General features: G+C 35.2%; 1 protein-coding gene across 1 annotated transcript in view; it reads left to right on the top strand.

The window, feature by feature from the left end:
* The window catches only part of VAPA (VAMP associated protein A), a 53,036-nt gene that overhangs the window by 7,488 nt on the left and 28,942 nt on the right, over window positions 1–16,606 (top strand). The window contains exons 2-4 of the mRNA XM_037001057.2: window positions 10,942–11,094; window positions 14,040–14,143; window positions 14,520–14,600. Of these exons, the coding sequence (XP_036856952.1) occupies window positions 10,942–11,094; window positions 14,040–14,143; window positions 14,520–14,600 (338 nt within the window). The remainder of the gene's footprint in view (window positions 1–10,941; window positions 11,095–14,039; window positions 14,144–14,519; window positions 14,601–16,606) is intronic.

The raw sequence follows: 16,606 nt of genomic DNA, 5'->3' as shown, positions 1-16,606 counted from the left end.
GTAAATTTGGCATTAGATGTAAGGGCTTGATTAGTATTAGGCTTCAATATTTTTTGATAAAAATATTTCACAGATGGAATTATGTCACATCAGGTGTAGATAGCATCTGGTTGTCCCACTTGTAGTGATACTTAGTTGGTTGGTGGTGACAGCCTTATCCTCATTGAAAAGTTGTATAAATATGAAAAAAGTTGGAAAAAATGTCCATTTTTGGTAATATTTGGGGGAAAAAAATTGGGAAGAAAAAGTCAGCATTCATTAGCTCTACTTTAGGATTAGGGTATTTATTGTGTTTTATAAACTGCCTGTGTTTTCCAAGATTTCTACAATGAACATTGTACATTTCTACAATGCTTTTGATGATAAGAAAGAAAAACTTTTGTTATTGATATCTTTGAGAGGGGATCAAAGTTTCATTTGTCCTTCCTGTTTTAGTTTTAATAACCTAAGCCTTTTACACAGTATGAAGGTTTTTTTTAAAATAATAAGGCAAGTTATATAAAGGCAGATAGAAAAACAAGTCTAATGTTTGTAACCATCCAGTAGCATTTCACAAATCAAATAGTAAACCACATTTATCTGAAAGTAAATCTGATTTATAAGTGTCCTGTTAACAGTTCAGAAATAATTAACTACATAAATGTGTTAAGTCTAATTGAGCTCATATTGTTGGCATCAGTTAGCTAATGGTGTCTTGTGAGACGTGTGGTAGATTTGTTCAGAAGTAATTATTTCTCTGAGAATGGCTCCTGCTGATAGACTATATGGGCAGATAGTTATAAGCGGCAGATAAATTTATAGGACCCCACTTGCCCGAAACAGTGCTCATTGATTGGTTCAGTAGTGGGCACCTAACTCAAGGTCATTCACTGTTTGTGTTGATGACCAACCAGTCAGAGTTATAATGCCTCTTCTTTAAGCCCAGCTATGGTGAGATGGTGATGGGCTTTAGACTTTTAAGGTCACACAAACCTAGAGGCAGTGACTAATTTGGACCGTGTGCAAGCAGAAGCAACTAGTTGAGAGGGAAGACGGAGAGAAAAGCTGGCAGGAGATCTTGTGGTTCCAAGAATCAGTTTTTCTTGAATGTAACCTCTTGTGAGGCCAGCTATACTTCATTTCCTGTGTCTTGAAGATTGTTTATACCTTTGTAATAAACTCAGGTATAATTTTGTTCAAAATAAAAAATCCCTTGCTGTAAATTGGACTTCAGAATTTGTGAAAATATGTTCAATTTTATGATTGGGCCACATATTTCTATTTAGAAAAATAATCTAGATCAGTGTCTTACACTTTCTAGAGAAGAAACATCCACATAGATACCATTTTTGATGACTTACGAGTTGTTACTATACCATAGTTTGCTTCTCTGCTGTCCTCTGGCATTTGGAATGTTCTCTTTAACTAGAGTAATCATGAACGTTTGGCACTGTCTTTAAAATTCAGGTTTAAATAAATGAGAAGTTTAGTTATGTGTCTTTTAGCATTTTAAGGATATAATTCGATTTGTTACCATTTAAAAAAATAGGTATGTTAATTAAAAAATTGTTAATTTGAGAGGATTTTACTGTATTAGTTTGCACAGAATGAACAAAACAGCAGTAGACCATAGACCCTGAGAAGGGACAGGTGGTTACAATGAGGGAAGGGGTTCGGGTGAGGGGGATAAAGGGCACAAAAATTGTCAATCATAATGTAGGTCAGTCATGGGAATAGTGGTACAGCATGGAGAATACAGCCAATGATTTTGTTAACATCTTTCTATGTTGACAGTAGCTGTATTGGTGTGGGTGAGGGTTTAATAATACGGGTAATCATGAACCACTGTGTTGTATACTTGAAACTAAAATAAGATTGTGTATCAATTTATAAAATGTTGAAACAATTTGCAATATAGTTTTGACAGATTTTTTATAGGCCTATATTTTGATTGTTTTATTTCGTAACTATATGCTTCATATATATATATGCTTTTATTTTTACTTTAGTACTTGGATAATGAATTGGAGTGACTGCCACACCGTTAAAGGTGTAGGTGTAGGGTACCTTTTATGTCATAGAGTGTGTTTCTCCTGTTCAGTTTGTTTTCATTTTGAGAAAATTTTACCTTTATACCTTAATGGAGAAGATGAATCCCTTGGTCTTGTTTTCTGAGTATGGTTCCCGGTGCAAAATATCTCAATAACAACAAAATCCACAAAAGTTGTTTTCTGAATCTTTTCAGCTTTTTCCCCTAAGACTTTACAAATAAAAGGTTTTATGAACAAATAAGCTAATACGTAAACACATGTAAGTGTCCCTTCTGCTTATAAAATAAACTCTTAATGTAGAAAGAAAACTGATATAACAATATAAAGCAAATAAAAATCAATCATACCACCTATAAATAACTACTGTTAACATTTTATATATTTCTGTTTTCTGAATAAGTCTGCTTATTAACATTAATATCCTATACTTTTTAAGTTAATATTGTTGTGATCATTTTCTCAGGTTACCAGTATTTTGCTTCTCATCTAAGGAGCTTTAGATCTATAAATGTATAAATGGTAGTAGTAGAAACATTTTAAGTTCTCCCAAATACCCATTTTTCTTTTATTTCCTTGCATCGTACTCCCATGTAGATAAAAAAAAAAAAAAATCTAAACTCTTCAGATAGGGAGCACTTACTCAGATAGGGAGCTCTGTTTCAATAAAGACGTTAAATTAAGTAACATGCACATTTAATGTTAATGTTGAAAGCAGACATTTTCAATTTTTATGTGTGTGCACATATTTTTTCTTAGAAGATTACACAGTGGAAGGACATAATTTATATAAAGATGTTACAAATCAGAATGCTCTATTTCTGTGTAAGGACACTTTATCGTTTATTCTTTCCCTCTTGTTTTCAAGACTGTCACCTGGATTGTTTGAGTCAGAGTGAGCTGCCTATGTATCAAAAGGTCTGAAAAAGTCCTAAAATGTTTATAGTAGCTTTATAGAAAATGTCAGTAAGGCTGTGATAGTTAGGATTGAATTACCTGCCATTTTACTGTAGAGTAGAAGATATTCTTAATTAAGGCAGTAAGTTAAAATGTCACATAATTTTGGAGCTGAGAGGAGTCTTAGAGGTCATTTTTGTCTATTACTGCCAAGATGAAGGAGTTAGAATGTCCTAGAGAAGTTAAGTAATTTGCTCAAGGACAGTCACCTAGTTGATAGTTCTAAATATTAAGACTTTTAATTTAGCACAAATTACACTTTTTATAAAAATCATAATATAACATCAGTAACACATATTAGTCTCCCCTCCCTGAAAGGCTTACAAAAGAATGAGGAGAAGTGTTTTGACTTTTGACCTAGGAATTTTTTCATGTAAAGGTGATGGATAGTGTTTAACTGTATGCTCAGAACACTACTACATTACTACATTATTTGAAAGTGTTACAGAAGAAATAGAAGACATACTTCCTGCCTGTTTGTAACCTCTGACTGTAAATCCTTGGAGTGGGAAACTCACTTTTTAAATGACAGCACACTACTGTATTAAGGAGATTTGGGAGATTTTTCAAGATACATTCTGAAATTGTTGATATATACTATGGGAAGGGTTTAAGTAAAGCTTACCTCAAATATTAGAGATTTAAGTAAAATAGTGAAGTCTGGTTTTTATTAATCTCAAGATCCATACTTTACTAATTAGTATTTTTAAAATCTTGAATGGAATTGACTCATTTTTTTTCCCAGAAAGTGGAACTCTTGTTTATTTGTGCAATGATATTTGTACAGTATAATACTTACTTGGTGCCTACTATGCCAGAGATGGTTATAGTTGCTGGTGATAGCAGCAAACAGAACACATATTCAGTCTTCAAGGAACTTATATTTAAGTCTGAGATTTCAGTGTGTTTGAAAAAAAAAATACAGAAGGGGTAAATGTCATTTAAAAATTTATTGATGACAATTGCTTAGGGCTTTCTTGGATGTAAAAACATTTTCTCCATGTTTGGTACTTGTTTCAGGACATACTCGATTGTTGACCTATGGGACCAAAAGAAAGACAAGATATATCCATTTAAAAAATCCTTCCCATATATTACTGATTTGACTGCAGTTTCATGCTTTAGTGTTGCAAAAATTACCTGGAACACTTATAAATTAGGAAACAGCTATAGCTAGGTAGTTTGCATAAAATATATGTAGAAATTTTGAGAGTTTAGGAATCAGACAGACTTGGTTTGACTTCCCCACTTCCATTGCTTTGTAGTTGTATGACCTTGGATGAGTGTTTTAACTTTAGTCTGAGTCAGTTAACTCCTCTTAAAGTGGGTTAATAAATAATAAAAGTATCTACCTCATAGGCTTGTTATGATAGTTAAATGATGTAACTCATGCAAAGTTCTTGCTACATGAAGAGTGTCCAATAAAGGCTAGCTATTGTAAAATCTTGTTCGCACTATTTTTACCATTTCTACTGCTGCCATGCTGTTATTGTAGAAATTCTGTATAGTAATTAATTCTGTAGGCATTATCTCTATTATACAGTATATATTTCACTTGCAGCAGTATTACCCTAATGTAAATAGAATACTGTTTATAATCATTGATGCAGTGGTTAATGTGCCAAAACTTCTGGAGACATTGAAGTAATCATCACCTACATTGCTACAGATAAATTACTTGTGTATTTGAACTGAGCATCCAGCCTTCCTCATTAGGATTTTTGCCTGTTTTATTTCAGTAAAGGTATGAGGGAGTAAAAATATAATGGTTGAAATGGATTATTTATGAAGACCTAGAGTGCTAGCATTTGAAGCAAAACATATATACTTCTGATGTTTTTTGTTGTGTGTTGATTAAAAAGAATCTCTCTATTTGACCTTACTTCCAGTGCATGTTTACTCACAAATACGCACTAAGCAGTTATTATTTCTTAAGACCTGTGCTGATTTCTCCAGTTCATTCAGGGATGAATTGAATATTTCTTCTCAAGGAGTTTATAGTTGGGTGAGATGGGGACATGTACATAAATAATAAAGCAAGAACTTCTGGGGGACTGGGATAGATAATGTGCTGTGTGCATTGTGTGGTCAGAAATCTTTCTCTTTCTAAGATTTATGCTTTGGGTCCTTGCACTTTGTGGTATTAATCTTCCAGAGGGCACTGACTCAGTCTGTACCTCATACCCAAGAACTCAGAAACAACTCTTTAAGATCTGAAGGGTCTGAAAATTTAGCCTTCTGCAATCTTCTGGGTGTTGGTAGAAGACATGAAATTCCTGGGTTTAGAGAGAAAAAGGACTTTATTATTCACGGCACTGTAGGTAGCCTGAGCTTCATGTTCGTGTTGATTTCCCATGCCCCCTCATGTTCCATGGGGACAACACAGAGAGGTTCAGTTCAGGCAGATGCTACCCGCACAATGTGGGTTTGTGTAAAGCTGAGAAACCTAGTTTGTAGGGAACCAGAATCTTTCTTAATGGGCTGCTTGGAAGCCTGCCTGATCTTTTTTCTAGGAAACACCTTATCTTTATTATACTGGACAATAGACAAAACTGTTCTCTCCTCAGGAGAGAGATGATTTACCAAGACTGTTCATTGTTCTGTACATCCCTTAAAAAAAGTTGTCTGGATAAAAGTTCCCAGTGCGCCCGCTTGCAAATCATGCAGAAATGCTAGAGACCCAGGGAAAATTATCTCCAAACCAGCCTCTGAGTAGCGAGCTTAATGGATGTCACAGACTTCATGAAGTTCATGTACATTGCCTGTATTCTTAAGCTGCCTCTCAGAGGCCTTTTCTGTTTCTGAAATGCTCCATGCTATATACTACTGCTCATCTTGTATTACAATTTGATTCTCTTTAGAGTAAGGAAATACTGAACTTAAGTTGATATGCATGCTGAGGTGTTGAGGAGTGAGCATACTGATAATCTTTAATTTACTTTGGATTGTATTGAAAGGATGGATGGACAGATAGATGTATAAATAGATTGATATGTCTCAAAGAAAATATAGTAATTGCTCAGTGTAGAATCTAGGTAATGGATATATGATTGTTCACTGTACACTTATTTGAATTTTTCTGTATGAAGTTTTTCAAAATAAAATACTGGGGGAAAAGCCAGCTGCTCTCTCCGCTTCTCTTTCCCAGTTCAATTTTCCTTGCAACTGAACTCAGCTTGGCATTTCAAGACAACTTTAATGACAGTTCATATCAAAATATGGATGAAGATAACCATTAAAAAATTTTTAGTCAGACTTGTCCTACCTTTAACTTTTTAGCTTACTGGGGTAATGGGGTTCCTTTTAAGATTGGGGGGCATGGAGAATAAAAGTCCCACTATTTAAAAGGAAATTGTTTCTCTCAGTGCTAGCATTTTAGGTATGCAGCCTGAATATAAAGGGTGTTTTCATGCTGGAAAAATACTTTAGGCAAAAGAAGCAGGCCATTTCCACTTGGGACATCCTTCTGGGTAAGCTTCCCTAAACTTTTCCTGCATTTTTGAAATTCAGATTCTAAGCTTTTTCAAACTTAAGATTTTTTTACACAGAGGCCATATTTATATATGTTACATTTCGGAATGTTAGAATTTGGGGTGGGGAGGCTTACTGGCAATGACAGCTTCAGTGAAGTTGGGACAGACTACTTAGTAACAGGAAATGTAGCTATTTAAAAGGGAGACTAAAGGAGGACAACCCAAATATAATTAATAGGTAGTTTATTTTAATTGCAGTTCCTCCCCCCTCCCCCCCCAGTAAAAGAAGTGCAAGTAAATGTAACCTGTGTTGTGTGGGATTTTCTTGCTTTATATGGAATATAGAAACAAATTTTGCTCTAACATAGTCTATCAGATGGCACTTATAATCAGTGACTGTACACTTAACTAACAGGTAATCTTAAAATGGACTATTTCAGTAATTGTTTCTAAATACTAAACTAAGCATGTATATTGGACAGATAATAGGATTTTCCTCAGTTAAGAGGGATTTTTAGAAATCCTCAAAACATGAGTATTTGTTTTCTACATAAATTTCGTCAAATTTCACTTTTTCATCAAAACTGCTTTTCACTGTTGTTTCAGTTTTTTTAGGTTATACCAAGGTTCAACCTTTCTTTAAAAAAAAGAGAAAGCTTGTATTGTTTGGCATAAAAGAAAAATATGTGCAGTTTAAAGAATTATCAAAAGGTTATTAGATACCCATGTAGTCACTCCCCAGGAAAAGAAGTAGAACATAACTAACCTTCCTTATAGAAAGCTTCCTTGTACCCTCTCACTCCAGTTATTATCTTCTTCTTTCCCTGCAAAGTTAACCTGTATCCTGACTTAAGGTAACCATTTCCTTGTTTCTGCTAACTGTTTAGCCACCTAAATTTTGCAAGGGTAAGTTTGCAATTAGTAAAGCAGGAGATTTTGATATATTACAGTGGTTTTTAACCCTATGTGATAAAGTACTCCACTTTTATATTTTGTAATGCTCCTTTTCATCATCCTGGAATGAAATTCAAATGCGTGTAAAATTACCTACCAACATACATAATTCCATTTTTAATGCCCTAACTGTAACACAAAGGAGAAATAAAAAGAAAGTACATTTGTAATGAAATATTATTTCAGTGTGTAAGTGCTGGGCATGACTATACTGAAGACAATGAAGTAGTCAGATGCTTGTGGCCTCACAACAAATAATTCTGAATTTAAGAGAAAAGCAAGTTATCTGAATAGGGTTGACTGGTTTTAACATTTTGAAATAAGGACAAAGTAAAATATCCATGTAGGTAGAATCTGAATGGGCACCTTCAATTGCTTGTTGATCAATACAGACGTAGTAGTGATTCAAGTATTAGGAGTGACACTGCTGTTGGTAGAACACTTAGACACAAACATACAGATTGAGACGTAATGATACAGTGAGAGGACAGACAGAGCTCCTGCCATGAGCCAGGAGGGGACAAGAGAGCCTGTGGTGGTGCATTGTCTAGGAGTTTTATAGGCAGTTGAGGATATTTGGGAACATGAAAAAAGCTTAGGGGTGTGGACTTTAAGGCAAGTAGTAGGTGTTTAGGATTGCACGGGGGACAGAGAGAGGGCTTAGTTCAGAGGTAGGAGAAAGCCTGGTTATATGGGATCCCTTTCTATTTGCCTGTACGCTCACAGAAGTTGTATAAGTTGCGGAGAATTTTAGGATCTAAAGAGCCATTTGGGGGCCATTTAGACTGATTGTCTAAGGGATATTGTGGCCAGATCTCATTACAGTAGTGAACAGGTTTGAGGTCTGGAGTTAGGTGGAGGGGCTTTAGATTATTGAGTAAGCACCCTAGTGGTGAATCTGCGGGAATGGAGGGGCCAGATCCCATGGTGAGAACAAGACCGTTCAGAAGTCGCTGAGGCGTCCCTGAGCGATTGAGAAGGTCGTGGAGAAGACCAGGCACTGTTAGGGGGTCTTCACCACCTCTAACTGTGGGGTCGAGGCGAAAATGCCGGGGAGGCTTGGTACCTGGTACCAGGAGTTTTCAAGTCGAGTAGATACATAGATAAAGGGAGACCGGACCTCAGTGGATGAGGATTCTCACCATGGGGAGGCAGAGAAGGGTCGACTATGGGGATCAACTGTGACTCTGAAAGTCGTGGTTGGGGGTGCCCCTGTCCCAGAGGAGCCCTTGGGGGTGCTGGACACTCAATGGTCACTTCCCAGGTTCCAAAGGGACATTTAAGTCGACCGTGAAGGGGAGACTCACCAAATCAAAGGCCGGTGTTGGGCGAGTAGACGAGCGACCGGGGAAATGGATGGTGAGCCTGTGGAGGAGGATCGGGCAGTGAGGGTTCCCAAAGCAGCTCAGGTTCCTGGAGGAAGAGCAAAGTCAATGGGAGAACCTCATCTGAGTCACGGCACCAATGAAAGGGTATCTCTCCGTGACCCTCCTTACCCAGAATGACTCAGGAGACACGGGCCCACGCAAGAGACTTTATTATCTGAAAGAGAGAGTGGCTGCCCCAGAAGGAGGGGGGGTGGTGGAGAAAGAGAGAGAGAGGGAGAGCAGCAGCAGAGAGACAGATGGGGGTGGGGGTGGGCAGGGGGAGAGAGCAGCAGAGAGTACAGTGGGACAGAGAGAGCAGAGACAGAGAGAGTGGGCAGCAGTGTGGTGCCTTTTATTGTGGTGGATCCGCTGGGCCTGTTGCTTTGGAGAAGGGTCGGGATGTTTAGAGATAAGGTGGAGTAAGCCCCAGGCAAGCCCAGACATAATTCCCACTGGCTTATGTGCTTGGGACCATAGGACAAATGGAAGATAAATTACTGTATTCTTACAATTACTAGTTTAAAATGGATCTCTAGCCATTCATTTTGTGTATTCTGTAGCAAAATGGACAGAATGGAGTTTGCTCCTTTACTCCTCTGTGCCAACATGTGGTGGCATTGTTAACCAGCTGCTTGTAAAAAAAAATGCAAGCAGTTGGGGTTGAAGTAGCAACAAAGGGTGTAAAATAATATACAAGTTGAATAATTACATCATAAATTTAAACAGGCTGTTCAAAAGATCATACTTCACATATATGTCTATATGTACTTTTGTTTCCCAAAAAACATTCATGCCTCTTTATTCAAATGACTATTTTAAATTTCTTCTCTGTAACTGGTTCTCTGCCTTTATATTTTCTTCTAATATGCTCTCATTTCTGTCTCCTTCCTCTCATCTTACTTTCAAATCTTTGTTAGAAAATATTTTACAGCTCACAGACTTCAAGCGTAAGATAAAATCATTTCACTTCTTAGGCCTTAAAATAAGTACCCTTTAATGGCCTTGCCTTTGAAGTCTGTTTCTTTTTCTCTGGTTGCCTTAAGCAGATCTGTATGTTTTCATCTCCACTCTTCTTCCTAACGCCTGTTTTTTCGTTTGTGTGTATTCTCCTTCAAGCCTTTCTCTTAGATAATATCCAGTGTTCAACAAAATGGTAAGCTTTATCTGACAGAAGTGGAGAATTTTCTGAATCTGGGCTCCATATTTTAAGTATTTTTAAGTTTTAAAGGCATGCTATTCTCGTTTATTTAAATAGTCTTTTTATAGTAGTTGTTTTTGATATCAACCTTCCTTTTTTAAAATACAACTTAAAACTGACTTTTGAAAACCATTTAAAATTGCTTTTGGACTAGTTAGGAGTATGTGGTTATTGCTTCTCTTTGGAACTAATTTTTAGGTTTATTTTCTCCAAAGTAATAGGTATTAATTTTATTGTCTGAATTAATTTGCATGATGTCTCACAGGCTTTTCTTTAGCCAAGAGAAAAAATGACTGTAATCTTTCTTTCCCTTACCTTTAAAAAAAGTGAGGTATACTGGTTTAGGACTTAATTCAGCAGTACTGGATCCTTTCTGGTTATTTTGCAGTTTTATGTTGTTTGGGTGTATCACCAAAGCTCAAAAACTTTGTTATCTAGAGCATTTGACACAATGCTTATAATAAACACTTAACAAATATGTGAATAAATGAATGAATCAATCAACCAAATTTAATTGAGGTGAAGCAAGAGCATTACTGTAATTGTGTGCAGTGTCTTCATATAGAGAGATTTTTGCAGTTGCCTTAGTAAAATGACTTTGAAGATTGGCACTGGTTTGCTGATCACCAGAAAATCCTGATTCTTTTCAGGTAAGAGCATACTGTAAGAATATAATTGTGGGCGTATTTCATGAATTGAAACTTCCAAAATAATTTCAATATTATAGAAATAATAAATGTTTATGTAAAAATTCTGTTAAATATGGTAAGGAAGGAAAAAGAAAACTCACTTGGTAAGTCTACCATGTGGAGAGAAGTTCTGTCATTTGGTATGTTTATGTACATAGACTTCAATACATATTTTAAACAGGTTCATTGAGGTTATATACATTGTTTTTAATTCTATTTACGTGTATGTGAATCCAATTAAAATTTTTTCCCTGTTTCTGGTTTTTAAACTTACAGGCCCCTTCACAGATGTAGTCACTACAAATCTTAAGTTGCGAAATCCATCGGATAGAAAAGTGTGTTTCAAAGTGAAGACTACAGCACCTCGTCGGTACTGTGTGAGGCCCAACAGTGGAATTATTGACCCAGGGTTGACTGTGACTGTTTCAGGTAACAGATCATGTCCTGAATTTACACAATTTTGAATTTTGCCATTTTATAATTATGTTTAATTTGGTTGTAATTGATAGGATTTCATCTGGAGGGAGAGTTTTTGAGTTATTTTGGCTTTAGCTTTAGTGATGTCCTTCTGTTATCTTACAGTATACAAACTATTGCAGAAAATTTCTCACCCCTGTGGTGGGGTATATTTGGTCAGTTTCTTAGCAGTTATTGTCAATTAAAACTTTTATTTTCATTCTTTATTTTTACAGCTCACTACCACAATCTTTGCCCTTATTATTTTATCTTTGAGATATTACATTATTTTTGTGATTGATTATTCTCATTCAGAGCCCTAGCTATTGTGTTAGATATTGCATGCAACTGCGGAAGAATTCTAAATCTTACACTTAAAAATGTACAGTGACTTTTTTGCTGATTGTATCAGATTAGAATATTTCTTCCTTTCATTGTAAATGCCAACAGTGGTCTGCACTTCAGTTAGTATTATTTTTTGTGTTTACTTTTAGTTCAAGGTATATGCTTGGTTCCTTCCATATATAGATAGCTTCATTCTGCTGTGGAGTCTGTGCTGGTGCCATGGTTAAATGCCCTCTATACTTCCTTTCTTCCCTCAGACTTTACAAGACAGTACTCCTTAACAATGTCATCTAACATAGCTGAGAAATAGGAATCAAATGTGAGAGTGTATCTTACAGGAGAACCTCTCAGACTTAACAAAAGACCATTAACTCTCTCTACTTTCTAGCAGTAGTTCTCACCTCCCACTATGTGTCATAGTAACGCGGGAGCAGGACCACATATGGGCCTCAGGTCAGAATCTCTAGAGGCATGGCATAGGCATGTGTATGCTTTAAAAAAGCAAAGCATGTCTGGGTGATCCTGAAAAGTATTCCTAAAATGATGATAATTCTGTATCAGTTCTCTGGTTTTCAAGTCCACAGCAGATTAAAAAATAACAAATTATACAAAGAATGAGGGCCCAGACTCCATTAAGAGTATTGAGAAGTGGAACCTGACTGTACAGGAAGTAAAGGACAGACCTTATTCAGAGTTCTTGGTGACATTGAATCCTCCATCAGGAGGAACAGCCCAAAACTCAGAGGTAGGAAGCCCTAGAAAAAGATGTTTTTAGTGAGTTTTGTAGTATTGTGGCCATAGAGAAGAAATGCTTTCATGTTTGTCCAAATTGTCAGTTCATTGGCAAGATCAGTGAAAATAAGACAATAAGGCAATGACTGTGCATTCTGGTTGCTGAAACAAGACAATTAAGCAATGAGTGTATGTGTGTTCTGGAAGTTGCTCTCTAAATCTTTAAGTCTGTATCTAAATTGGAAGAAGATAGAATTATTTCTATCCACATAGTTAAAATTTTTATCACTAGGAACCCCTAAAAATATTCAGAGTGACTTTTGCCTTGAGGGTTCTAGATGGCTGGAGCATTTTACTGTATTAATGTTTCTAAAGAGAATTTGTATTTTTCAAAGTACCTTCTCATATAGTAAACTCCAGACACTAGTTACTATTTGCATTGCATGCCCTCAGATTCCTGTCTTCCAGTTAGAACTTACTGGCTCTTCAGTTTTTAGCACAGCACCCACCTTTCCATGTAAGGAGTCACTCCAAATGCACTTTCTCCAGCAATTTCCCCTGGTTGAGTCTCTGTGTTACATGCTTATTTCTTTTTTTCCTTTCTTCCTTTAGCGCTTAGTTCTGAGGATTTATTCTTTTAATTTGCATATTTATACATATGTTTTAAGATTGTGTTCCTCTTGGTATATGGTCTGTAGCCTTAGAGTATGACTGTCATGTCACAATGACATTTTAAGTTTTCTTTTTATCTAGTTTCTAGTGATTATGATTAGCCTACAGTGATTGCTCAGTAAAGGGTGTTAATGGAAATTTATTGCGTTTTGTCTGGATTTTGAGGCATTTATCCTGTGCATTTTCTGTTGCTATGTATCTGGTCCTTTAAAAAATTATTTTTAAGCATGACGGGAGTTAGTAACCTTTCAGACATACCTTAGAAATAAGATTTTCTTATGTAATTGGTATTTCTTGCATTTATTTAATTGCACTTGTCGTTTTGAAAGTGTTGACATACATATATGTAAGATATATATAGCATAGAAATCTACTAGGGGAATAATTTATATAGTACCATGTATGTATTCTATATAATTTTTTATCTTTTTATAGTTTGTTAATAGATTTATATTACATAATTTAGCATGATTTACAATCACATGGGGTTTCTTAAACCCTCTTACAGGCTACTGAAAATCACAAATGTTTAGGAAATAATTTGAGTATAATAGGATGCTAGAAGAGTTGTAGAAATCACAAGGCTATATATACTGTTTCCTTATATACTTTCTTAGAATCAGATTTAAACAAATTGATAAACTCTTCCTGAATAGGTGTTTACTTAAAGTCTATTTTTGAAAATTAGAACACTAATGTATGATAGTTTTTAAGCTACTTTAGAATTTCTCCTTTTAAATATCCCAATTGTCATCTAATTTTGAGACCTTATCACTAAATACTAACATGAAACCTAACTTTAAAACTTGTTTTAATAGGCAATTTACTAGATTTAATCTGAGTTTATATACATGTATTATAATAATGTTGGCAAAGTTTTGAAAAATTCCCCAAACTTAAGTTTAGAGGGGACAATCACAGACTCATATATTTATTTTTTAAAATAGCCCTTGTTTATTTTGTGGGTTAAGGCTTTAGCAAATTAGGTGGATAATTTAAAAATAACTGGAAACTGTAAAGTTTGTTCTGGATCCTTAAAATAAAAAATCCAGTGTTAGATTTATTGAATCCATCCTGGTTTTCTTCAAATTTGTGTATTAGTGACTGAGATAATAGGAATAGGAAGCAAGCAAATGCAGAAGACAAAGTAATGTGTCCTTCTTCTTTAGTAATGCTACAGCCATTTGACTATGATCCCAATGAGAAGAGTAAACACAAGTTTATGGTACAGACAATTTTTGCTCCACCAAACACTTCAGATATGGAAGCTGTGGTAAGTATAGAAGTTGAACAGTATTTATTTTGGGGAATTTTTTTTGAACTTTGTCTTTTTTTTGAGTTCTCAGTTGAGAAATCTGATTTTTAAGATTAAAAAAAATCTCTTCATTATAGATAATCCTGACTTAATTTCAAGAATGAAAGAAATTTAAAATAGTATTTCTTAGAAACAATTTAGAAGTGCTCTTACTAAGAAGAAAGTCCTGTTGTCTCTAGATACGTTGGTATGATTTTAACAGATGGTGATGACAACTTTTTTCAAGTTTATATAAAAAAAGTTCTGTGGCATTGCCAGATAATGATAACGGAGTAATCAGTATGTATTTGTCAAGATCATACCGCCTGTGTTTCATGTTTGGTTTTGTTTTTAGTGGAAAGAGGCAAAACCTGATGAATTAATGGATTCTAAATTGAGATGTGTATTTGAAATGCCCAATGAAAATGATAAATTGGTAAGTAAGAAAATTAGAAGCCATCTCAGTTACTTTGAGATTAATTTTGCTTCTGTTTTTGGCCTTTGTTGGGTGTGTGATAAGTACTATTCTGCTTTATAAGACTAAGAACTTATTTGTGTTTAAAAAAACTTGTCTGTTCATTTTATAACATTTTGTTCAAGAAGAAATATTTTAAGATACAAGGTACATGATGGAGAAGAAAGAATTGTTGAATTCTACCTTATTTTTGCCACTAAAACACTTCAAGTCCTTTTTTAAAATGAGACATGTATACATTATTATAATTAAATAAAAGGCGTAAACTACTTTTCAACAGTTGCATACCAGTAGTCTGGGGATAAAAGATTTAATTTACATTGACAAGCAGCTTATTCTAGGTTTGCTGTTCTAGGTATTTTGCTCACTATTGATTTTGGTCAAAATCCATCTGTTTTTTTTCATTAGTAAATAATTGTTGCTTTTTGACTAGTGGACAAATACAGTTTTGGGGGACAGGGATGTATGTATGCAGTTTAAAAAGTAGTCTGACTATAAAATGGGGTGTGATCACTTTCCCTATTGCCTTTCTGAAATGTAAATTTGAATCTTTGTAGTATGTAGGAGGGACGTGAAAGGTAAATAGGTTTTTTGTGATATATAATAATAGGGATAAATCGGATTGTTTAACACATTTAGGTTACAGTCTGATATGACTGTTGCAATGATCTGAAGGCCATTTGCCCTACTGAAAAGTAAACTTTCAAATTAAATACACAGGCCCAGTTAGGATAAGCTCGAATGAAAAAGCCCATGAATGGTAATTAGGTGTTGGCTGAATGATTTATTGTATTTTTTAATGCCTTTTTAAAGGGATTTTGAGACCAAAAACAGCACATGTGATGAATGCACATATTTTTACTGGAAAGTTAGAGTTCAATGGCATGTTTTTGCTTCCCAGTTGAAATTTACTTTCTCTTTTGCCTAGGCTGTCAGGAAGGTAATAGCTTGTATAGCTCTTGTTATTGGAACCAAGAAAACAGAATAGCAGATTGTCTGGGTCAACTAATTTTTTTTTTCAAGTTTTATTGAAACATAATTGAGATGGCACTATATATGTTTAAAGGTGTACAACATAATGACTTGAGTTACCTATATTGTGAAATGATTACCATGATAAGTTTAGTTAATAGTTTTTTTCCATGTGCTGAAAACTTTTCAGAATTTATTGCCTTAATTGCTTTCAAGTATATCATACAACCATGTTAACTATAGTCATTGTGCTACACATTACATCTCCAGGACTTAATTTATCCTGTAATTGGAAGTTTAAACCTTTTGACCACCTTCATCCAGTTTTCCACCTCACTACCCATCTCTTCTGATAACCACAAATCTGATCTCTTTCTCTGAGTTTTGTTCTTAAGAGTTCACATACAAGTGAGATCATATGGTGTTTGTCTTTCTCTGTTTGACTTACTTCACTTAGCATAATGCCCTCAAGGTCCATCCATGTTGTTACAAACAGCCGGGATGTTCTTCCTTTTTTATGGCCGAGTAATATTCCACAGTATATGCCACTTATATATTCCATATATACCACAACTTCTTTATTCATCCGTTGATGGACACTTAGGTTGTTCCATGTCTTGGCTATCATAAATAATGCTGCAGTGAGCATGGGGGTACAGATACCTTTTTAAGTTTTGTTACCTTTGGCTATATTCCCAGAATTGGTGTTGAGTGGAATAAGGGTTGACTTATTTTAAAAACACATTTGGGTATTTTCTCACTTAGAGTCTTAAATCATTTTTTACAGTTATTCAGTAAACACAGAGCTGACTGCCTTTTATCTGGGCTTCTATTATGTTATAGATAACATATAATTTGACATTATTATCTGAAGAGGACTGGAACCGAAACATTTGATACTGCAAAGAGTGGCTCTCATTCCTGTGGAAACTAAGCCAGAAATTGATGGAAATGATATGGCTATGATAGTTGAGCCTAGCCATTTTAAGACCTAG

Source organism: Manis javanica, chromosome 9 (genome assembly GCF_040802235.1).
Source record: "Manis javanica isolate MJ-LG chromosome 9, MJ_LKY, whole genome shotgun sequence".
Classification (NCBI taxonomy): domain Eukaryota; kingdom Metazoa; phylum Chordata; class Mammalia; order Pholidota; family Manidae; genus Manis; species Manis javanica.
The sequence above is the reverse complement of the archived record's forward strand: the minus strand, read 5'-3'. Positions and strand labels throughout refer to the sequence as shown.